Source organism: Calidris pugnax, unplaced genomic scaffold (assembly GCF_001431845.1).
Source record: "Calidris pugnax isolate Ruff unplaced genomic scaffold, ASM143184v1 scaffold1, whole genome shotgun sequence".
Classification (NCBI taxonomy): Eukaryota; Metazoa; Chordata; class Aves; order Charadriiformes; family Scolopacidae; genus Calidris; species Calidris pugnax.
Window position 1 is genome coordinate 6862252 of NW_015090800.1, and position 25625 is coordinate 6887876.

The following is a 25625-nucleotide window of genomic DNA, read 5'->3' on the forward strand; positions in this document are numbered from 1 at the left end:
TTATTTTCCTCAGGAAATAGTCTGATGGAAAACACAGCAAAATGCACAGCTTCGTGTCATGTCTGTTATGGGGTGGTTTTGTTTCCTCCTTAATAGTAGCTAAAACTGTTTCTCCAGTTTGATGGTCTGCCAGGTATTTAGAAGAACTTCTTATTTTGTCATTTCGGTTTTGTTTTCTACTTAAAGAAGAAATGCTTTATTGCTCCTCCTCCTTCCTACCCCTCTTCAACAAAAATAGTTGTAGATCAGTAAAATACTCTGACCCGTAAGAGGCTGTCCTTCAAACACTGGCTTTTAAAAAGCCAGCAAGGTATTGTCCTGTGTGCTTTTGCGGCAAACGTGTTTTGGTAGTGATACCTATCATCGAACTTAGAGTTAACCGTGGCTCTGTAGTTAATCAGGTTTTATGTACAATGGCTATATAACAATAGTTAAGAATGTTGTAGATAGTTGCTAAGCAAGGATCAAAGGGAATTGTTAGAAGGAACATCTGTAACCTAATTATTTGGTCTTCCCGGGATACGAAGACCTTAAGTGAACATCTGATCAAGATGTCAGAATAAAGAATGCCAATTTGGCAATGAAAACGAAAGTACAGGTGTCCTTAACTGAACTGTCTTCATTATAATATTCAAAAACACAGGTTAAGGAGACCGTTGCCCCGGTGAAGACCCTTGCTCTATGGAGGCCCAGTGATTGAAGAGAATGGCACAGCAGATGTTATGTTCAAATTACCAATCATTGTAAATAGGAGTGTACTACCTTGTAACATTTGTGCATAAATATAAGGAGGAAACTGACCTGGGGTGTGCTTGGTTTGTGGAAATCCACCAAGCACCCAGGCCTAAGTAAAAAGCAGTCTCTCTCCAGTGTGTGAGAATTGGTGCATTGCACACTGGGTAATGAATCTGCTTTTCAGAGAACAATAGTAGAGTATTTTAACATCTGTTTTTAAAAATTACACAAAACAGTTTCCCAGTGCTTTTGCTTGCCTTTTTTTTTTTGTTTGTTTTTGGTGAGTAAAAATGATCAAAAAGCTCCTGTCGTGCTTGCTTAGTTATGTCTGATGGAGTGGAGATGTGATGGTGCCTGGCCAGGTGTGTGTTCCTCAGGCAGTCCTTCTTGCCAGGCCTTTTGCCCCTAAAGGATGAACTGGGCTCCTTACTGTGACCTTCTGAGCCATCACCTGGATCTGTTGACTTTTGGCTGTGCGTTGCAGACAGGGGAAGTGGCTTCTTAAATCCTGTATGTGCTGAGCTTGCTCAGTTTCATTTGCTGCAACCATGAGACAACATATCAGTGGGTAGGAGATATGTGACTTTGTCAGAGTGTTTGTGGTTGCTCCTGATCCTAATCAATGCAATAATTAAGCTCTTAGTTTGGTGCCGAGCCTTTCTTCTCTTTGTTGATGACTAATAATCAACAAGTGGGCACAGGGGGGAGGTCAGCACTCCCCACCCCCTGATTTAACAGAGGTCAGGAGGGAAGGCTGAAGACAGTAAAGAAAGAGTAAAAGGAGCAGAAGGCTGAATAGGTGCCATTCAGCTCTCGTAATTCCTCAGTTCTTGCTTTGCTAAGCCTGACTATGGGGACTTACGAGAAACTGTAGAGCCTTCTGGTGACTCTTAAGAGGAGGAAAGGAAAAAAAAGACAAGGAAGAACGGTGAAAACACACATGATGGTTGTTAGAATTGGGTGATTGCTACTCTTTGCCTGTATGAACTGATACCGGGCACTAAAAAAAGGAAGCTTTTGTTTCAAAGCAGATTGAACTTCAAAACCTGCCAGGAGATCTTCTGATCTTAGTAATCAGGGACATAGGAGACTGTCCAGTGTTATTGTTGGTGTAAGTCATTGCTATTGCAGTAAAACTAGCACTTGCAGCTTAATGAGTATTCTCCCTCCTAGGAGCAAAGACCAGTAAGGAGCTCCTGCTCTTCCAGTGGATGCTGCACATCTGTCTGAAGAGACCCACTGACAAGATTGTTGAAGTAAGTGATATTACCTTATTAAAAAAAAAAATATATGGAAATATGGCAGCTCTTTTATTATCTGTAGTATAGGTTGTCCTGAAGCATCACGAGTAGCAGCATCAGCGCAACTGAATATGTAGAAATAGGGAAGAAAATGGGGCTGTGGAAAACGTAAACTTCTCAACCTGTCTTTGCTACTCAAAGTATTTCTAAGCTTTACTTAATACTGTTACAGCCACAGTTTTTTGAAGGACTCTAGTACTTTCCCATTGCTGACAGGGAATGAGATTTTGCTTTTTCACGCATTTGGTTGCTAGACGCTACTAGGATCTTTTTGACTATGATTTGTGTTTCTGATAAACATGCAAGTTGTTAGTTCTCAACAGTTTCAAAGCTACAAAGGGCAGTGAAAATGTAAACCGAAAAGCTGCAGGATTTTGTATTTGGAAGAATTGCAATGAAGATCATTTTATGAGCAGAAGCGTTGATTATGTAACTTGCAGTATACACGAACTTCACAAATCCATAGAGAAGAGAGACATTATGACAGCTGTTTTTATTTTTATTTTTTTATACTCCTGTGATATTGAAGGTAGTAGCATGCCTTATTGCTGGTATTAAATGCAAATATGCTGAAGAGCTCTTCTATTATGTGCTGGTGAAAGATTACTGTTATTCTCTGTGACTGAAAATCGGTTAACTTCTTAATTTCCACTTCAGTCAGTATTCCATACATAGATTGCAAACTCTTCTCCAATTAGTAATCATTAGCTGTTGAATGATTTGAGAGCAATGCTTTTAAAAGGAGGCACAACTACTCAAGATGTAAGACAGTTCTTTGAATGTGTCTTAAAACTTGGGGAGAACTTGGAAAGTCTTCAGAGCTTGAAGTGTGTTTCACGGTTGCTCTGCATTTCACAGTGATTTCCATAAGTGTGGTAAGTATAGAAATCTGTAGCTGTAGCATAGGGCTGTAGGTATCTTCTAAAAAAAAAAAAGTCATTCCATCCAAGGTAAAGTATCTTTGGACTCTGCTTTATCATTAGCTGATCTCTTCCATCATAATAATACAACCTAAAAGCATGAGTTACAGATGTATACTTATAGGTATATATTTCTATTACACACATGAACTGTGCTAAAGAGGCAAGGATATTCTCATACAAAGGAGTCTGGTGCTATTAGAAAAGTAAAATTTCTTCTAGTATTAGAAAAGCTTTCATCTGTAGGTTTCTGAATAAAGTATAGGATATGTTAATCTGTGTGATGAATCCAGTCCCCATTACTAATGCCTTTTTCCCTGCAAATCTTCTAATTTTGTTTAAAAATTCCTCTCATGCTTACAGCTATAAGTCAAAAGTGAACATAATTTTTCCCCTGAGGACTGTAAGCAATAAATGCTTGATTGATACCATCAAGCAATTGGATAAAATGTTGAAGATTCCATTTTTTCCTCAGTTTTGTTTGGAGTCCCTGGTGCTTGCAGAAAATTCACTTTTTATCTTTCTGAATGACTTCTTTGAGCTTGGTTTAGGTGCTGCTTACAACAAATTCAGAATTTTCTGTAGATAGCAGTTCTGACTGTTGATAAGTGGCATGGTGTTTATCTGTGTTCTCTCATTCCTGGTGAGAAGAGTGGCCTCCTTCCTGCTGCCCTTCTGGCTGTGACCGCAATTCCCGTGACTCTTGCGGCAGCGTTGCTGGGTGCGATTGCTGTAGGACTATGAATAAGGTTCATTGCCAAGTGTCATGGAGTGCTTTTTCCTTGCATTTTCATTTTTGTACTAAACACACTGAGGTCCATTTAATTACTGGCCCTTGGACCTCTTGCGCACATCTTGGTCTCTCCAGTTGCTGGCTCTGTATGTAGCCCTGTGACCTGCAGCTCCTTTACCAGTTGCTGGCACCTAGACTACCTTGCATGCCAGTCTCTCCAGTTGCTATCATCAAGACTTCCCAGCCCTGTGGTCTCTTCTCCAGGTGCTGGCACCCTGGTCTTTTCAGTTGCTGACCTTAAGCATACAAGCTATGAGCCTCTGGTCCTGACTGGAGCTTGCTTACGTGTGACCAGCCCCTTTTATTCTCCCTTTCTACTTCTCTCTCTCGTTGTTCTTGCACATTCTCCTTTCCCTAAGCATTCCTCAAGTTTTTAATATTCCTGCAGCCCTGCCTTGAGTATCCCTATTGAAACATCATTTCAGATTTATAACATGAATATTAAAATTGCCATGATTGATACATCAGTGGAAATGTGTGAGAAAGCAGCAGAAGGAATAGCAGACCAAGAGTTAAAAGAATGGTCTCTGTTGGCAGTTAAGGAGCACCATTTCCAGGACACTGTTTCCAGCAATAATATTGTGGAATGTGATGAGTGTAAGGATATGTGGAAGGTGGTGACAGCATCTGCTTCGTTAGGGTTATCTGCTCAAGGACCTTTTCAGTGCAAATGGAGACAAGAAGGGGGAAGGAGTAAACCAAATGTTCAGAGACACAAACCTGATGGTCAGACAATACTGGGGATAACAAGAAGCAAACCTCCTCAGCTATGCTAATTGGTAAGAGGGCGTGGGATGTGAGAGTGTTTGTTTCAGCAAGAATATCTCATCAAGGACCTTGCCAAATGGGATTACAGGGGAAAGAGGGAAGCCATAAAGAAAACTTAGAGATAAACCTGACATGCAAATGTGAAGGAGACAGACGAAACAAACCTCGGTCAGTTGCAGTAACTGATGGGCTGTTGAGAAACTGCAGGCAAACCTAGACTTTTAAACGGATTAGAGTACAAACCTAATCAGTCCCAGGTGTGAGTGGGAGGAAGAGGATGGTGGAACTATGCAGAAGGGGAGCAGGCAGAAGAGGGTATAGAAGGGGTCAGTGATGTGTAAACCATGGCTGTCAGGAGGTCTGTCTGATTGAGCCCTCTGTCTGATCCCTGCAGCAAGCCCTGTCTTCTGAAGTCCTTTCCTATCTATCTGCATCATCTCACTCTTTATCCCCTGTGTGTGAGTTCTGCGAAAACTGTGCCAAGTACTGAGGAGACCAGTGTGAGTTGATAACTGGGCCAGCAAGTGGAGTCAAACCACTTGTGTAGGCACCTCTGGGCAATGGTGCCAGCAACTGGAGAGAGTGCCTTGGCATCAGTAATTGGAAGGACCATAGCTCATGGGAGCATCTCCACAGGTCCCACAGGCTTTGTCTGGAGTGTCAGCTACTTACTGGGGGAATGGACGTGAGTGGGTTTGATGCCAGCAACTGGAGTCAGACCATGGGTCCAGGTAACCCTGGCCCTCAGTGCCAGCAATTGGAGTGAGTGGGAGCCTCACCAGGGCAAGTGGGGTGAATGAGGGGCTCAGCACTGGTGGCTGGAGCAGAACTGTGGGTCTTAGTCCATCTGTCTGATGCTGGCCAGTGGTGAGAGTGCATGGGGCATATCTTCCCCAAACTGGGTGTGTGAGGTTTGCCTGTATAATTTGCTGGCAGACTTCAAGGTAGACTAGGTGTCCCGGATCCAGAAAAAGGTATTGGATGAGCAGATGGTCCACGATGGTATTTGAGGGGATCTGTGAGTGGGAAGTGTTTATGAAACAAGTGTGTGCATCTCTTTGCTAGTGAGATAAAGCCGGACCAGCTGGCAAGTAGGAGATCCTTCAAAGTGTCTTAAGAGGTCCTGGGATCCATGCAGGGGTATTGGATGGACAGTGGGGCTGTCCTGGTACTTGAGGGATCCATGAATGTGTGTGTGCTTGTGACTGTAGGCTGTGGGGATTTGTGGGTTTCAATCCTGACCAGCCAAAGAAGAAGAAAGGGACTTGTCTGTCTATACTTCTATTTTATGTGTCACGCATGTAGGTGCTGTTAAAGGCATCATCTTGTCTGTGGTGGGCTGTGCCAATGTCCTGTGTGTGTCTCTGGGATGCACGTTCAGCCTTGCTACTGGTTGAACCTGCAAACAGGAAAGCAGCAGCAGCTGTGTCCATGAACCTGCAGATGGAGACACCTGGGTCTCCAGGCTGGGCTGCAGCCTCAGGGCAGGAGGAATCAGCAGGCCACAGAGCTGCTGGAGGTGGTCACTCATGGCATGCCTTAACAAGTGCCAGGGCTGTGCTAATGAGATAATTTGAAGAGGATAATTTTGATGGGTTTTGTTTTAATGGCTGCTGCTTGAACTGAAAAACCTCTGTCCTGTTTCTTCATCTGCTCTGGAAAGATGAAGAAAATAAAAAGAACCTGTTTGTTCTGAGTGTTCTTCCTGCTACATTGCGGCGAAGGGCACGGACTCTGCCTAATGGTCAAGTGAAGACCTTTAACGTTTTGTTTTTGCAGCATATGTAGTTTCCATCTTCTGATCATGTGCCGTGCTCTCTGCACAGATAGGTTGTGGGTGAATGTCCATGCGCCCTTGTGAGCAGTACAATTGGCTACATACAAGTGTTCACGCGCCTGGGCTAATTAGTCATTACTAACTGCTCTGCCACGTTTCACACTGCTCTGCCACATCTCACACTGCTTTGCTACATCTCACAACACACATATTACCGTATAAGGACATTGTCTTACTGGTCCCACGGCTTCCTTCCCACCAATGCAAGAACATCTGCCGAACTCCCACAGAACAACACGTCCCCGGCTTCCCATTCTCAACACTACGTTAGATTTGGGCCATGAAGACTTTGAGAATGAAACATGTATGCTTAAAAAAACTCCAGAACTCAAACCAATCAGAAAGCTGACAACCTGACTTGGAAATATTGTTGGATAACACTGAATAAAGTCACATTAAAAGTTCGGAGACTGGAGGAGACAATGCTAAGAACTAAAAGGAAGTCTGGGAGGAAAAGCCTGATTCAACATGGGTGTAAAACTAAAACAGGCCCATCCAATAACCATTTTTGTCATGCTCCTCTGTAACAGTAAATGGCATTAGCACAGAAAAGCCAATAAGTGAAAGTGAGAAATACACTGTTGGAAATGATAGGATGGAAATCTGCAGAGTAGTGACTTGTCTTCATACGCTTAAAATTACTGCAAATGCCCTGTGATTGACTGTCAGTGTGAGACACAGTTAATTTCTAACCATTATCTCTATGTAACTGCTAAAAATCCTTGTGGCAAGAAAACACCTGTGTGCTGATGCTGCCGTGGTGTTTAAAATACAGTTATAAACTGAGGAAAGTGAGAATTTTTGATGTGTACTTTAGGCACGTTTGGTTGATCCAGACCATCTTGTAGCACAGGTGCAGGTCTGCCAAACTGCTCTAACCTTTCTGTGATGCCATATGTCAAACATACTGAATTAATTTTAAATGTTTTCGGTTCACTGAGTGTAGCTGCTAGAAGTCCAGGAGCAGAAATGGGAGGCAAGTCATTTTGGCCCGCAGCTGAACTTTTGTCCTTTTGAGTTCTTAGAAGCTTATGTTTGCTCAACTCCATGTCCTGGAGAGGTGGGAAACAGCTGAGATCAGAGTGGGTGGCATTGAATTATAGATGTTGGGTGTTTAGAGTTTTGGTCCCATTAAAGGAAGCTTTTAATAACGAATAAGAATATTGTGTAACTATCATGAGTGCCTCAGTTACACAGGGCGGGGATTGACCACTTCAACAGCCACTGCCAAAAGTAGCAGCAAAAGTGGTTTTATTGAAGTCAGATGTTGTAAAAATGAGGCTTAAGAAAGTCTGATGGCCAGGTTCAATCTTACTGTATGGAGGGTATAATAAAAATTCAAAAATACCTATATAAGATCTTAATGCCCTGTGGTAGAAGTTTTACATGCAATATTAGTCACTTACTGAAGATCTGCAGTTGGCAAGGGATCTCTCATCCTCGAGGAGTAACCTTGAGAGGCTTCCCAACTCAAAGGGGAGGTCACTACTGTGCAGCCAGCTGCTTAGCAGGGAGAGCTCAAAAAAATGCTTGTTCAGGCTGTCATATTTATGGAATAAAGTGGTTGGCTTATAGTCAAATTGTGTGCAATAGAAAAGGTAAGCATGAGACTCCTTGTACCCACAACTTCATTTGTTCCTTGACAAATTTGTCTTGGAAGAACCATTTGCTATTCATGTGTTAATCGCATGACTGGTGTTCTGATGCGCATCAAAGCTTACCGTGTCACCCTGTTCCTGTGTGGTTTTTCAAAGGACAGGTTGGAACTAGAGATGTTCTTGACCTGGTCATGGCCTAAGCATTTACTTCCTTGGGAGCCCGAACCAAACTATCACTAGTTTGTCCAAGGAGTAGAATGCATCCATCACTTTCAGCCAATCCACTTTATTGACTCATAGTTAGTGGTAGGTAGTACAGTTACCTCCTGCCTCTGGGTCATAAATATGTGATGTATTGCAGGTCAGTGGTAAAGGTGCAATTATTTGGTGAGTCGCTTAATGTAAGCTTTACAATTAATGCTAATTGTATACCACTGCACATACAGAATCAGTTGATTGCATAGTTTGTTTCATTATTTGCCAGACTTCGATACACAGAATGATTAAAAGCGATAAACACGAATTCAAAACTGGTAAAACTACAACTGGATGTAACATCAAGTTCACAGCTCCAGTTTCTGTTGGTTACTGTTCAAGATCATAAACATACATGGCTGTTCCTGAGATAGAGGAGTACTGTCTCAGCGTGCTTGTGAGGGTGTGCTGAGAAAGGTCAGACTCCCCTAAGGGAATTAAGGTATGTATCGGAAGTTCCAGAGGAATTCCTTTTGTGCATGAGCCCCATCCTGATCTCCTAGATCAGGGATGCAAGCTTCAGTGTCTACCTATTGTCTTCCTTCATTTCTCTACCAGGCCTGTTGTTGATGATCCATGAGATGGATCACAGATCCATCTTGACGTAGAGCCAGAGATGATAGAGGATAGATCTGTTCAGTGGTAGTCTCTCCTATAGTTGGTATGTAGACAACAGCTAAGGCTCTGTTTGCAGAGAGCTACCAGACTTGCAGGTGTCATTTGGTGTCAGTGGCATTATTCCTGACAATCTTGATGAATTTCAGTAGGTGGGATTCTGCTGTCACCTTGTCACCTTCTCTTAAGGTTACAGCTCTTGCAGCCCGGAACCTTGGTTGGGCTTGAAGGCAGCTCAGAGCTGAGAAAATGTTTGTTTGGGTTACCTAAAGGTTTAGTAATAACATGCAGTCACTGTATTTTAGACATTCCCATACAAGTAAAGTGTTTGTGGTCAACCACTGTCCTAATCCCAATTTAGGTAATGATGACTGTAAGGGAAAGTGAAGATTTTGCAGTAAGATAGTTATTGTGTCTAGTTTATTGTCTGGGGCTTCTGTGTCCATACTGTTGAGCACTCTAAATAGCCAGTAAGGTGTCTCTGTGTGTTTGTTCTACTGAGATAAGGTACAGCTGTGAAGCCAGGCTAGCTGTCCTTTGTAAGTAGTAGGCAAGAAGAGGGGCACGCTGAGTTCCGTCCAGTTACACTGGTTAGCAGTGTTAACTCTGCCAGCTTTAATGACCCATTAGGATCCAAAACTAGCTGTTGCATCTGATTTTTCCAAGTGACATAAGGACCTGTTTGTCCAGAGGAGGGCCACAAAGATGGTTGGGGGGCTGGAGCACCTCTCCTATGATGACAGTCTGAGAGAGTTGGGGTTATTCAGCCTGGAGAAGAGAAGGCTCTGGGGAGATCTTATAGCCCCTTCCAGTACCTAAAGGGGCTACAGGAGAGATGGGGAGGGACTCTTTATCAGGGAGTGCAATGACAGGATGAGGAGTAAACTGAAAGAGGGGACATTTAGGTTAGATATCGGGAAGAAATTCTTCAGTGTGAGGGTGGTGAGATACTGGAACAGGTTCCCCAGGGAAGTTGTGGATGCCCCAGCACATCCCAGGAGCTGGTGTAGACCTGGTCATGTGGTAAGCCTGTTTGGGAAAGCCTGGGGCCAAACGTTTGTCCATGCTTCAGCATGCTTTGGATCAGAGCCCTTTTGCACAGGCTTAGGGGGATTTTTAACTAACTGGACACAAGGGTATTGGTGGTTAATTATACCTACATATTCACAGAGGAGGGAGGGTGACAGAATGGACATAGAAACTAATTTTACTAATAGTTGGGACCATGTGGCACTGGGCAATGGGCCCGTAAGGCTAGTGCCTGCTGACATTAATGGTCCTGAACGGACCAGGACTGGTTTTAACTAGTGGGTGCTGCTGTGCCTCAGAGGGATGGCAACCTGATAGGGTTAGGTCTAAAGCATGGTTGATAACCAGCCTATCTGTGCTTCAGACCAGACCTATGAGACTTGCCCAGGCAATATTCAGGGAGCCTTGGTCATCTGAGGGCCTTTATCTTTGGGCATATGCTAGTGATGCCTGAAAAGAGTTTGCAGTTGGATTCCAGACCCTAAAGGAGGATTGTTGAAAGCAAAGCTCAATATTTCTGATAAACATTTGGTTCCCAGAAGAAACACGGAAACTGGGTGAAGATCTGGTGGTTTGTGCTACCGTGGCACTGGGGAAGAATAAGGAAGGTAGAGGCTGCGCGGTCCCATTCTTCTGTGTTTCACAAGAAATGTTTTGTACAATGGCTTGTGGTACAACCACAAGGAACAATGGTTTGACCACAGTCCCACCCATTCACTTTGCACAATAGGACTATAAATACTGCCTTGATTTGCACCTGATTGAGGAAAGAGAATTCAATGCCAAATTGTAAGGACAGATCAATGGGTTTGTCCTCCTTGCCCTCCCCAGAAGGGACACCTTTTGGTAAGATTTGTGACCTCGTCCACACCAAGTGTTTACGTGGGAATTCAAGCTGGTGATTGCTATCCTTAAAGCTATATAAGCTATTCTGCAGTTTAGTGCATTTATCACTGGCAATCTTACAGAATCTGTTATAAGTTGCATAAACTGTACTGTTCATGTACCCGACTGCTTCTTTTGAATGTAGCTGGACCTATAACTTGTTGTGCTTCTGGTGCCAGGGCTGTGGTCACAGCAATAGTTGGTCTTACTAAAGGCAGCATTAAATTGGTGTTACAGACAGGATTGCCATGGATAAACTACTGCAGGAAAGCAATTGTGCACCATCCCAGGCAGGGTTTGAATGGGTCCAGAAATTTTTTCACAGATGAAGACAAGGTAGTAGAAGGAATAGAACAATGTAGGAGTCAACAGAAACTAAAAAAAAAAAAAAAAAAAAAGGTTAAGGAGTGACTTGTGCAGTCCTGGGGGCTTGTTTGTTTTGCGCACAAAAAGGAATCAAAATATCCCCACCCCCTGAAAGGATTGCAAATGCAGCAAATATAGCTCTGAAGTCAGAGACTGAGATACTTAAAGCATCATTGGCTTTTGAGAAGGAGGCATGGGCAAAAATGGAAAGATGAGTAAATGATCTTTTAAGTAAAAATGAGCAATTAGAAAAACTACTGACTGTGGCTAAGAGAAGAGAGGAACAGCTGCAGGAAAGGTTAAATAAATTATTTGATCAAACCTGCTCTGACTCGGTCTAGCACATTCATAAGGTGGTGCTTTGTGATGATACTGAAACACGGGATGGAGACATTTGGTATGATGACAGTGATCTCCCAGAACCAATACAGGTTCATCTATTGATTAAGACTGAAATTGCTGATGAGTGGGATGGAGAAACCCACACTACTGTATATACTGTCCCCTGATCCCCTGCTGAACTAGCTAAATCACAGGAAAAATCTTCTGGGCACCTGGAGGAACCAGAAACGGAGTATGTGTGGAAGGTTTCCCTCATGGGTGAAGATCAGCTCTTGTTGAGTGAGGAAGAGGCAGAAGGATATTGGGGACCCCAAGTATTTCTAACTACCACCCCAGTAATTAATCATTACTGCCTGAGTGGCTTATTTGGCTGTGGCCAAATAGATCTGCAGGAGAGAGGAGATCCTTTTATTGAGAGTTCAGGATTCTCAGATCTGGCAGCCTCTGTGCAAAAGGCAGTATGTGTACAAGCGATGTATGAGACAAGTACATTAAGGTGATCCCCAATGCTAACTCCCATCAATCTGGCCAGACTAACTCCTCTCATTCGTGGCCTTCCAAATAACTTCAAAATCTATGTATCAAATGCCCAAGATGGTGTACAAATGAATTGTGCTATGAACACTGCAGGAGGACAACCATTTAGAGAGCAAATTCACACACCTACCTGGAGCGAATTCATCCAGGAAATAGTGAATTACAGGCCCCCCATGGGATGGGTTGAAATGACCTCTGGGAAGCCACCCAAACCTCCCCAGTGGGTCCATCAAGTCCGTACTAACACACTTAGACTGGAATCTAAATCATGATTTGATCCAGGACAAAATGCCTGGTGGTGCAAAACTTTAGTCTTGGGAGCACCATGCCAATTTATGTATGGCACGGCTACAGCTGATCTCCAAGCAATTACTAAGACAAAACTCAGAATGAGATAAAACAATCTGTTTGGGCACAGATCCACTGTTGCTAGGACCTTGCCTTTTGCCTTGCAGTGAGAATTGATGGAACTAGACAACCCCCAGACAAAAGAACTTGCGTATGCAGGGAGAGCAGTGAGCCCTCCACAGGGTAACTTTCCCTTCATGCTTTTGTCTTTCTGACTTTCTCTAATCAAAGTAGCAAGGGGAAGGGAACAGGTAGTTCCCTTTGTAAGATAATCTGGTGCCCACAGGCAGGGCAAGAGCCCAAAACAGGCAGTTGGGGCACCTACTGCAAGGCTGGGGCCAGTCATGATCCCAGTTCTGCATCTAGGGGAGGTTTAGATTGTATATTAGGAAACAGTTCTGTACTGAAAGGGTTGTCAGGCTTTGGAACAGGCTGCCCAGGGAAGTGGGGGAATCATCATCCCTGGCAATATTTAAAAGATGGGTAGACCTGGTGCTTAGTGATAAGGTTAAGTGATGGGGTTGTTTTTCAGTGTTAGGTTGATGGTTGGACTTGATGATCTGAAGGGTCCCTTCCAACCAAGCCAATTCTATGACCCCTCTGCTGACACTGAAATGGAGGGGTTTGGGGCAGCCTAGTAGGGTTACAGATTCAGGATACAGTAACAGACCAACAGCTTTAGGGATAAACTGTTGATCTCACAATAATAGTAACAAATATCAATCAGTAGTACACTTATCTGGGTCAAAATTACAGTAAATCCAGTAATTCACTAATACTGGGCTAAACTTAATTCAGTAAATCCAACTTAATCCAAAGCTTAATAATGGTGTTTGTGAAGGCTTGCATGAGATGGTTAGCAGGCAGACCAGCAGAAAGCAGGGCAGGGCTGCTTCAGGTGAGTGACTTGACCAGCCAAGGGGCCTGGGGAATTAAAAATGTTCTGGTCAGACTCTCCTGCCCTGTGTTTATTGTTGAGTCACGAAAACAATGTTGGGACTCACTGACCAGGCATCGCGTCCTACCTCTGCTCCCTTCTGTGCCGCTTCTTTCCTTTGTTGCTCAGAAATACTGTGTAATACAACACTAACCCCACATTTCTGCCCCTTCCTTATGTGACTCAGCAGGGGAAAGTGTAGTCTTTGTGACCTGGCTGTGCGACGCCAGGACTGATGCCTATGCCTTATGTAGGTGTCAGATGCAGAGAAGAGTTTGGTCATGGAATCTCTTTGTCTATACTTTCTCTTTGAAATGGAAATATTGTGAGGTTTTTTTTAGAAATTGTGAAATCTCAAATGACTGAAACTGAAAAAGCAGAAAAGTGGAAAGAGTATGTAGGGCTAAAACTTGATGTTGTCCCAGAGAATTGATCCATGTTAAACAGGTATCTTGAGTTTCAAGAGTGTTGCTTTCACAAATGAAACCTTGTTTTTTTAGTGCACGCATTTACATCATTCTTTGCTATTTTTCCTCCTTTTGGTTGACCCACGCTCTGCGCTCTAAGATATAGAGTATGGTTTCAGTGTGATTCAGTTCTAATGCAATGATTGGGTAAAGCACTGCAAATATCGAGGACAAAGGCAACAGTCTTATCACTTTCTGTGTGATAAGTGAAGTTCTGTGTGATAATTGCCACCGTGATTGAAGCTCCTTTTCAAATTCTGAGGCGTTCTCCCTGTATGGGATCCTCTGGCTAAAAAGGTTTTGGAGAACAAAGGCAAAAGGTAGGGAGCTTTGACAAATCCTTATCTATGCAGAGATGGGGGGGTGGGGCGCATGCTGCTTAGCCCTGGGTTACCTTAACACTGCATCATTCTGAGAGCCAAAACCCAAATGGAACCTTGAATAATCCATTAACATGGATTAATGGGCATTAAAATGCCCTGAATCCCATTCTACCACTATTCAGTAAGTTTGTACTAGACGTCACAAAATTAGCAGTACGGACTAAGGGGCTGTCACTCCACCAAAGATAATAATTCTAGGTATTATAATCCTGCCCACCTGTCGAATCTGGAAATAAACCCCAAAAAACACAAGGTCCAGGCAGAAAACTGGGGGGTCTTTTCCAGTGATACAGCTGGCCTCTAGGAGATACTTCCCCCCTTGTCTGGGATGCCATACAAGGTAAGGTCTCAAGGATTAGGAGGTTTTACCTGAGAGTGATCAAGAAACATACACATGGTATTTGGCATGCTTTAAGGTTGTGATTAGTACGCTCTTCTAAGGTATTAATATGTAGTGTGCGTGTGGTTTGTGTTAGTACATTCTGGGAATGACTTGTAGGTTGTGATAGCGTATCCTGTGAATTGCTTTTTAAATTGCAATAGAGCGTTCTTCCATTATATCCATAAAACCTGTAATAGTGGTGTATATTGGACCTGCGAGTGAAGTTCAAATAAATTGTCAGTTTGAACTTTACAGTGAAGTCTCTCTCTTGCTGCCACAGTCCCAAATCAATTTATGAACTTCAGTGAGTTGGGTTCCTCCTCTGTCTCTAATAATGGCTGCTGCTATAGACTGTGTCCACGGTCATGCTTGGATGCAACTCAAGGCAAGAGAGGTACTACCTTGGCATGCTCCAAGGGCTCTTACAATTAATTGATTATCATATTCTTCAGTTTGTTCCCAATGTGGTAAAATGTCTGATAGGAGTCATTGACTTGCTCCCAGGTTGATAAAGTTGACCTTAGTGGGCGTACCAGTTTGCTTGGGTCATTGATAGTAGCAGTTTGTTCATTAGGACTTCAGTGTCTATGTAATTTAGTACTCCTCATCCTGTTCCAAATAACACAGTGGGATCCCATCATACGCATCGGGATTGTTTATTGTTAAAAGATTGTCCATGTGGCTATGCTAGCCAGCCAGTGTCAGCGGCTCCCGGAAAGGTAGAACAGTCTGGTCTAGTTCTTGACATGTTAACGCGCAGCGCTAGTTCCGTTCTTTTTAGGAACCAACTGGGGTTAAAGAGAACTCGCTGTTGCCCTTTATTTTTAATTATATAGGGGCCTGTGTTATAAATGTGAGGAGACAGTTTAGTAGGAGGCCAAATTGGAAAAGGTGACTGTTGAATTTCGATTTTGAATTGGAAAACCAAACTGGAATGAGATTTGAAGTCGGCCCAGAAGCACGTTATGAGTACTGAGCGGCATATGGTAAAGGTAGACCAACATTCATGTCCATAAAGACAAGCATGTGCATGGTCAAAATCACGTTCAAATTTGTTTTCAGTATATCCTACAGGAATGTGTAAAGCTGTTGTACACTCAGTACGGTTTTCAATTCGGCAACCTACTGAAATGGTGTCTCCACTTGTTCCTTTTAGAGGTGGGATTTGCCAATCTTTATCTTCATCTTTTATGATCCATTTTTGCTTATGGAAGACAAAATTATTGCATAACACTACTAGAGACAAATTTAGAGATTTGGGTAGGGTAAGTATTGGGTGTGTATCCATTATAGCCTATGGGAGCATGGATCCATGGCCATGCCGTTGTGCACGAGTTCCATGTATTGCGCGTGCCAATTGTAAAATCAAGTCATAGATCTGGGGTTTTGTGGCTCCAAACATAAAATGCAATTATAGGTTTGGTAAATGTGAAATTATACCAGCAATCTAAATTTGGTTCTGTTATTTTGTAACAACCGTTCTTGTGGGTTTTGAGCCTGGGAAAAATCAGTATAAAGGAGGGGTTGCACCACCACAGGTCTCCACAGAACAGAATAGAGACAGATGGAGAGATAGACAGGAGGAGAAGAAGAGAGGGGTGGAAGCAGAGCAGGTATGTCCAAATCCCACACCAGACACCTTCACTCTGCTCATCACAAACTTAAGAACAGGTATAAATTCTCCTCACTTTGAGAAAGTGAATCTGTCCCGCTCTTGTTCTTTCTCTCTTCCTAACGCTCAGAGACTTCTATCTTTAGTCACGTGTCCTTTGCTGTAAGTTTCTTTAGAATGGAACCGGATAACCTCCCAGGTTCTGGAGAGCCCTTTGCCAGAGGAATTCCTGGGGATATAGCCCCTGTTTGATGGAATTGAGAGCTGCCGAATTGACAAAGACCTGGCTAAAGATATGCTGCTTTGTTCTTAGTAGAAATCCTGTTTTACCAGCAATGATTTTTAAGGAGCCCCGTAGCAAACTGTGGATGCTTGTACAGTTGTGTCTCATCTTAGTCCATGCTGCTGGGGATTTGCAAATCTGAGTCACTCACCTCCCTCTTCTGAGTGGGTCGTGACACTGAGCAGTGCTCAAGGCCTCCTCTTTCCCACTCTGCACCATCAATGAAGAATTGGCAGTTGCCTGTGTAATGGTTGTTGATAATATTTGAGTCTTACACTCAAAGTGAGAAAGAAGCAGGTGAAGGAGTGAAGCAGGCATGTGTGAGGGATAGCCTACTCTTTCAGAGTCTTGTTACTGATACTGATCTTCTCAAATGTTCTTCTGAAGACACGTGCTTTCTGCTAAATATCACTCCTTAAAGTAGCATATTTTGTTGTATGAAAGTAGTAAAAACATTTAAGGTTGTGATCACAGTTGCAAACTTAGTTTTCTTATCCAGCTAATAATGATGGTGATGATGAACTAAGGTTGTATTCTTAACTTCTATGGTCTTGACAGTGGTAAGAAATGGATTTTACTCCTGGCAAAGTTGTGTGTTTCACGTAGTCAGAGGTTCTCCTCTGTTTAGCAAGGATTTTACAACGACTACTAGTTGACATCTTAGTCTTGTTTTCATATCTCACTCGTGTTTCTGGAACATATAAATGTCTTAAACTTCTTCAGCAGTTATCTAATTCAGGGGAATGATTGTTTTATCCCTGATTATTTTTCAGGAAATACCCAGTAGAACATTAGCAGTCTGAAATGTTTAGCTTGGGTGCAAAAGCCTGTTTTCTCATTTAGGATTCTTGCATCACTATAAATATTGCTTTAATACTGTTGTTGATGGTTTTTTATGAATTTCATACATGATTTTGTTCCCTGTTTTCTTCTGTTATTGGTGTCCTTTGAGAGCAGAGAAAGTAAAAGAGAGGGTGAAGGAAGATAGCTCTGTTCCAAAGTGAGGTGGTTTTTTTTGCCCTAGGTGGGTTTGACCATACTGAAGGGAACTTACCGAGATGCCAACAGCATTCATGCTTGTAGATTGTCCTGGATTTCTTGCACTTTTCCATTTTTGAAGACTGAAATAGTGTTTGACTTTGAAGGTGTTGTCTCTAACAACTTTCCAGAGGTTATTCAGAAGTAACATGCTCACTCTTTTGGGCTTGTTGGCAATCAGTGTGAATTCTGGAATATAAAACATGAAGAGTTAGAGATGTGTGACTTTGCACCTCCTGGAGGTGCACTTAACTGCAACAGCAGAGGCAATGATGTCATCTCCATGCTTCATGCTGAGTAAGTTAATGCTACCAAAGAGAAATAGGGGTGGTTTGGTTGTAGCTATGTGTGCTGTTAGCTAGAGTCACAGACTTGTGTTTCTCAGAAAATTAGTAAGTGCCCACAGTGTCAGGGAAGAGCAAATGAGATGTAAAATAAAAACAAGTGGGCCATGTTATTATGAAAGGTCTTTACTGAACCCAAATTTATTTTCTCCTTTCTTTTGTTGTATTTGAATGTATAACTGAAATCCAGTTGTCTTATATGAAAACTCTGACTTTTATTATGTTCGGTAGTTGCTGCTTGTGCTCAGCTCTTAAGCATTGCTTATTGTATCATGTTGCACAAATACACTGGGTTTTTTTCCATTTTTTTTTTTGGTTAAGGTATATATAGGAATCTATCATTAAAAAGTAAGATGACAATAGAATTAGCAGAAAAGTGTGAGGATTTTGTTATTCATTAGACAGTCAATAGAATTGTTAGTTGCTGCTCTTTTTGAACCTTAACTGTGTTCTGGGAAGTAATTTATGCAACTTGACATTGACAACATTGATGTCTGTGGGACGTGCCAATGGGGTTGCTTTTCCGCCTGACAATTTAAGTTCAGCTGTTCTGTTCCTAATGCATTCTAAATCCCTTCGTGGTAAGTGAAATTGGTTTTGATAAAAAGATTAAAATTTTATTTTATTTTTTATTTTTTTTAGCATTTTTGGTTTTGGCTGAAGAAAAAGAAATCAAGAAAAGATGGATTGGAATGCAAAACCACCTCAGAATGCTGATGCGAAAAACAACCTGCAAAGTGAAGAAGCGCGTTACAGCCAGCTGTTCTCTAACGGACATACTTTTCCTCAGACAAATGCCTATCCCTCTAAAAACACATGCACTTATTCTGGAAATAACCAGATGGCGTATCTGCCAGCCAGCAATGTTGCCTTCCCTCTTGGAAATGTTGAAGGATTCAAAACTTCAGATCAAGCCTTACCAGGAGCATCTGTAGCTGGTAATGATTTTTTTGTCTCGAAATACTCGGTTGATAGACATCCATCTTATGTACCAATAGCTTCAAAGCCTCCCAATCAGACATCGCATTTGCGGACGGAGATCGCTCAGACTTCTTGGCCAATCTCTAATGCCTACACTTATTCCCATAGAAAGTTACCTCCCCCATCTTCTCAAATGAACGCTGGCAATAATGTGAGGAATGCACTTCTGGAGCCTCACTTTGTCACCACAAACAGTTACGCTGTGCAGCCACAAATACCGCAGCATAATTCTGCAAGAACTACGACGTTATATCCAAGTAACGTTAATTCTCAGAACAATTCTGTGCCTCTTGGTACATCCGGGCAACATGTCCAACCCCACATTTATCATCCCAACCCTCAGTTTAAAATTTCACACTCACTGGATCACAATAGTCCAGCAAATCTACAGCTGCTACATTATCGACCAGGTCAGGTGGGATCAGAAGCTCCTAGCGGATATTCTGCACCGTCTTTGTTGCCTGCCAACAGTGATCCAAGAGCTGCAGCACAATCTTCAATAGGTGTACCACAGGCAGTTCAGAATGTGCCTAATGGGTACACCCTTGGCCAACAGAGGCACCCATCAGATCCAAAAAGCGCTTCTGGTTCTAACAGTGTTCAGCAACACTGTCAGAAACAGCAATCTGGAGAAGTCAGTCAATCAGTTAGGAGTGCCTGTAATTCAAGTGGCAATGTTACAGCAAATCAGCCTTTTAATGGAATGCCTGTGCCATCCTCTCGTATTTGCAAAGAACTGTATGATATTGTGCAAGAAATGGAAACTCTATCTTCGATGGGTGCTTCAAAGCCACTGAGTGATCCTGCTTCAGTTCAAGAAAGCCAGACCAGTAGTTTAGTGAGTGGACCTGGTAACGCTCAAATTTCTTCAGCAGCAGCAGATGGAGAAGCAATTACAAAGGACTCGCTAGCTTGGGAAGCTCAAAGGCTGCTCAGTATTAAAAGAAAATGTGTCCTGCTTGAAAGGATGCATCGTTATAAAAGAAAACTCTTTGCAGCTTCAGGACTTAACAAAAGTTCTCGAACACTTCCTCCAGCTTATCAAAGTACTATTGGTAATTGTGTTCCATGGGTGCCCAACCAAAATGTACCATCTTCGCCATCTGAAGCGACCAGGAGAGAGAGTCAAATACTTAACTCTTCACCTGAAGAAAGAAATGACAAAAACATAACCGCTGCTGATAACAGAGGATTAGAGGTCACTCAAAGTAACCCTCAGGTGGAGCAGGGAAGCCCTTCATCAAGCTCTGCACCTGTTCCCTCTCAGAGCAAACTCCCAGCTCAACTAAATAATCCTGTGAGTGCTCCCATCTCAGAACAAAGCAATGCCTTGGCCTCTTCTCAAAAACCCGGGACATCCTTGAACAATGCTTCGTGTTTTAATCAAGTGGATAGCTCTATTAAAACTGCACCAAAGAATGTGCCGGCCAACCCCAAGCCCTCATCGTTTCTTCAGTTTGTATTGAGCAGCACAAATGTATTGAAAGAGAAGACAGCTGGTGCTACTGCTGATAAAATATTAACTAGTCTCCTGTGTAGTGAAAAACCGCTGGCAGATATATCTGTCTTGGATGGAAGCTTGCTAAAAGACACTAAGAAGAAGGTAGAAAGTTCAAAAGGTGAGCAAGCATTTACGGTTCACACAAACTCTCACGTATCAGAAACAACCAAATCTGGTGAAGCTAAATTTCAGAGTGATGTAGCTCAGAAGAAAACACCGTTTGCTGAAAATACATCTCTTAAACAGAGTAATTATAGTTACTCTGCAGAAGAGCTAACGGCATGCCTGGACTTGTGGAGAAAGCATCCGTCAGAATCTGTAAGTGTGCAAAATAGCCAGTCAAATGAAAGCTCCACAGCAAATCAGATTTCATCTTACAGCCAAACCACAAAAAATAGAGAACAAAATAATGTTCAGGGTAGTACAGATGAAGCACTTTTGCCTGTAACAACTACTTCTGTAGGACAAAAACTTGATACATTGAATTGTAATTCGGTAAAAAGTTTTGAACTCCAAGTTGCAGTTGTCTCTCCTTTAGTACTTTCTGACCAGAAAACACAGAGCGAGCAAGTAGACAAATGTCCAACATCTGCAGATAAAACCTACCCAGTGATTGACTCAAGAAGCACATGTAGCTTGCAAGAAGAGGGCAAAAATAGTTTAATTATGATAAATACCAATAAAGGAACAATAGAAACTGTTCGATTGTCACCCAGTGATTGTGTTCTGGTACAGAATGTGGACTCACAATTGCAACAGACCAAATTAGCTGATGGAAATGTAAAAAACAGCATCAGTGCAAATGGTTCATCTGATGAAAACCAAAGGAAAGTTAGTCAATCAGCACAAGATGCCAGAGAAAATCTGCAGCTTGGATTACAAAACAAGACTTCCCTTCCTGAATCGGACATAAAATTTTCTAGTCAAATCTTTCAAGAAGGTGTAAGAGACCATAATGACAAGCAAGGTGTGTTAGAGACAGGAGATACTTCCACAGCCATGTTGGAAGAACAGATGTTTTGTATATCTAGTGTATGTTCTCTTGTTGAAGGTGATACATCTTATAATCCACAAATAGCAAGTATCTTCAGGTCAGTCCCTGAGGCTCAGGTATTAAATGGCACCTCATCAAAAGGAAGTGCATCTGACCCAAGGCAAAAGGAGCAATGGCTGGACTTGAATAAAAATGAGCTGAGCAATAACACTCCCCAAAGAGGCAGCTTGCTGCAAAATATGTTGGAAGAACCTTCAAGCTGCATGAGTAAAGCAGGAAAGATTTTGGATGGTATCACAGCTAGTCATTTGGAGAAAGAAAGCAGTGGCAATCCTCTTAAAACGATTTCTACCTCGGAACAAAAAATGTCATTCAATGCATCTTTCAAGCATCCTGAAAATGACTTGGAAATTCTTGCTAGTATAAACCAGGAGTTAGCTCAAAATTCACTAGATCTCCCAATCAGTGTAACTCCTGAAAAAAATGCATTAGCTGTTCCAAGAGACAACAGTACAGAGAATTGCATGTCCAGTAAAAACAGTACAGAAAAAGAGATTAACCTTTTTGGAGCAGAACCTAGTAAATGTCTAAACAATCAGCTGTCTGAACTAATGAAAGAGTTTCCATATGGCATTGAAGGTGCTGATATGTTAACAAAAGAACCAGTACAAAATGATTCGGTGGCTGAGCGGATGGAGAATCAACCTCAAAAAGAAACTCAAATTTGTGATAAGAAATCGCATTTGAAGGACCCAGTAGATCAGATGAAAATTGAAGTGTTAAGCTCTGATCAGCTGCAAGAACTGTTGCCCGAACACAACTGGTGTTCCTCTGGTGACAGCAAGACAATAGTGAGTCAACAGTCAGAAAAGGCTTCAGCTGAGAAGGAGAACCTTGAAGGCAGTGCTCAGCCTAGTCAGAGTCAATGTGAGGAAAAAAAAACAACACAAAATGCCTCCAACTCTGGAAACCAAATAAATAACCAACTCATTAAAGAACAATCTTTATCTGGAGCTTGTGTAATGCCACACTACCCCAGTAAAATTGAAACGTCTGGTTCAGAGAAAAATGATGCTCAACTTTCAAAAGCTGAAAATACTAACACTGCAGAAATACAGGAAAACAACAGTGAATCTGATGCTGTAATGAAGAACTGCACAATGGAAAACCTGCCAATTTCTGAAAAAATCTTGAACAGTGTTAGCAAAAATCAAAAAGATAGTTGCAAATACACTTCTGTAATGAACAAAGATGCTAGACTAAAGGTGAATAATGAGTACAAACCACTAACAACACAACAGGAAAAAAGTGGACTACTTAATTCCTCTGAAAGACAGGATGTTGATAAATCTAAAAGGAGCAGCTGGAAGGAAGAGGTGCAAGTCGACAGAGGAACCCCATTGTTTGGGAAAGACTTTCATTCTGACAAAAAAGAATATCAGACAGTCTCAGAGGAGTTGTCAGAGAAAGCAGGTCATACAGATGCAGACAACGTGACAATGTTATCAAAAAAGAAAGAGAGAGTTTTCAAAATGGAGTCCTGTTCTAAAGATAAAACCAAACCAGGTTTGGCCATGAAATCCAAAACGGATGTTCACAAATTTACCAAGTCAGGAACTGTTGAAATTAAGCATGCTAAAGTTAATCAAGGACAAAAAAATAAAACCTGTGAAGAGAACTCAGCTGAAGAACAGAACTGTAGGAAACAAAAGGAGATACTTGGGCAAGATGTAGGAATTAACATCAAAGAGAAAGCCAAATTATCAGCAGAAGTAGAACATAAAAGGCTGAATAATTATTGTGCTGACGCTATAAAGTTCCCAAATTTGGGCACTGTAGACTTAAAGTCAAGAAACCAGAAATACTGTCAGCATAAATCTATGAAAGTTCATTCTTCACAGGACCAGTTGTACAAACGGAAGAGGAAGGAAAATATTATTGGGAAGAGAGACTCTAAGAGAACAAAGGTGGAAGAGGAAAAACTGAAACAATCTGAAGCAAAGAATTCCAAGCAGCTTTCACATAATTGCATGATAAATACTGATAAAGCTAAAAAATTAAATGGAGAAAATGGCTGGAAATCAAGGAGTTCATTAGCAGATCACTCTGTGCTTAAACTACAGAGAAAAAGAGCTCAACCTTCTACCATCTCTAAAAACTACTTTTCTAACAAAGAGAGGCGTCTTGACGGTCAAAACAAAGACAAGTGCTCTGAGAAAATGTTTCCTGATAAAAACCTGCTATACTTAAATAGAAGAAATAACAGATTAAAATTGCATCTTCAAAAGGAACCGAAAAAACACTACCTGAACAGAGTTGCATTTAAACGTACGGCACAGGAACGCATATATCTGACAAAATTGGAGACATCACCTGTCAGACCTGCCTGGCATCTAAAGGCTAAAATGTCACAGAACAGCCCAGATGTGAAAAGAGATGATTCTGTCTTAGAAGCTGAAAAATCATGCAAACGGGAACAACTTGAATTTAAGCTGTGTCCAGAGATACTGTTCAGAAACCCAACCACTGATGAAGAAAGCTTGGCTGTAAAGAATTCCCCAGAGAGAGAGAAAGCCATTGTGGCAGGTATGATGATATCTTGATTATTAGTTTGTAAGTAAATTAATATGCAAGTAAAAAGTATATACGCATTTTTAAATTCATGTTACACCAAACTACTGGCAGTGAGAATGTGGGGCTCTAAAGGCTGAAATAGCTAGCTTTTTGACAGGCTGTAGCTGTATGTTGAGCTGAAAAAGAACATGAGACTGACTTTTCCTTCAATTTATCGTTTTATTCCTTTTCCTTAAATTTTCCAGAATAAAGTTAGTTTTGAGCATGGCCATTTCAAGTAACTTCAAGTAGCTTTCTAGCCTACCTGTAGGAGATAGCTTGGCCTGTTTGCAGAAAGCAGATGGTTACCAAAAGTGATCTGATTTGTATTCAGAGTTTACCTGGTTGTGTATAAATCTGGCTGGGTAGACAGTGGAGGGAGGGATCTTTTCCAACATTGAGGAAGAAAAGGTTCTTGGGCCAGGCATATCGTGCACACAGTCTCTAATCTTTGCCATCATTGCTTTAAGCTGCCTTTTTACCTCCTCCTCTTCCCTATCCCCAATCTTTTGACATTTTAGGTGATGTTTTGAAGCATATTTTTGTCAAATGCCGTATTTGATATTAAATAAAATCTTCACCTGTCCATACCGGTCCTTGCAGTCATTTTCACACCTAAAGGGAATTTCCTTTTGCGTGTTCTAGTATACATTAAAACTTGATGCTGAATAGTGATGAAAACTTGTGATATAAGAACCTCAAAAACATTTTTAAAGTTTTCTCTTTAGGTGTCAAGAGCAAAAAAGAAGATTGGCTAAAATCTGATCCAGTGAAGCAAAAAAAGCTGGAAGAGATCTCTGCAGGTGAAATGACTTCTGATTATCTGTTTTGAAACATAAGTTAAATACTCTTTGCTTGGATTTAAGTGTTCCTTTACAGTAGCAAATCTTAATAAGGTATTTTAACTTATTCTTGACTAGCTCTGTTGCTGAAATGGATGCTGTAGAGTAGACATATGAGTTTCAAAGATTTGTGGAGATTTTTATTGTCATAAGACTATGTTGGAGATTGGAATTTTCCTGCATATGTATGTGCAGTTGAATTGAGTCAGTTTTGAACTGTAGGTAAAGACCAACTTTGCTCTTTGTAACTTTAAAATGGAGGAAGTGGTATAACAAAATCTAGCATGAGAGTATAAAAGCAGAAAGTGATTTTTTTTTTTGTCTGCACGTACACCTGTGGTCACAAGTACCGGTGATATCTATCATCGAACTTAACTACAGAGCCATGGTTTAACTTTAACTATGGAGCCAGTGCATAAAGCTTGATTAAAGATGATTGTAGATAGTTGCTAAGCAAGGATCAAAGGGAATTGTTAGAAAGAACATCTGTAACCTAATTATTTGGTCTACCTGGTATATGAAAACCTTAAGTGAACATCTAATCAAGATGTTTCTACACACAATGCCAGTTTGGCAGTGAAAACTGAAGTCCAGGCGTCCTTAATTGAACTGTCTTCATTATAATACTAAAACATACACCCACAGGTCAAGAAGACCGTTGCCCAGGTGAAGACCCTTGCTCTATGGAGACCCAGTGATTGAAGAGAATGGCACAGCAGATGTTATATTTAAATTACCAATCATTGTAACTGGGAGTGTACTACCTTGTAACATTTCTGTATAAATATAAGGAGGAAACTGACCTGGGGTGTGCTTGGTTTGTGGAAATCCACCAAGCACCCAGGCCTGAATAAAAAGCACTCTCTCCTGTGTGTGAGAATTGGTTCATTGCACACCGGGCAACAAATCTGATTTTCGG

General features: G+C 41.7%; 1 protein-coding gene across 4 annotated transcripts in view; it reads left to right on the forward strand.

Moving 5' to 3' along the window:
* KIAA1551 (KIAA1551 ortholog) overlaps window positions 1-25625 on the forward strand; it is a 56237-nt gene that overhangs the window by 28852 nt on the left and 1760 nt on the right. The window contains exons 3-6 of one of the 4 annotated variants that reach the window (XM_014937416.1): window positions 1909-1991; window positions 18418-23837; window positions 24581-24667; window positions 25352-25578. In XM_014937416.1, coding sequence (XP_014792902.1) covers window positions 18458-23837; window positions 24581-24667; window positions 25352-25404 — 5520 coding nt within the window. In that variant the 5' untranslated portion in view covers window positions 1909-1991; window positions 18418-18457 and the 3' untranslated portion in view covers window positions 25405-25578. Of the gene's footprint in view, window positions 1-1908; window positions 1992-18417; window positions 23838-24580; window positions 24668-25351; window positions 25579-25625 lie in introns of those variants that run through there. The other 3 variants (XM_014937417.1, XM_014937414.1, XM_014937415.1) reach the window with 3 other exon arrangements.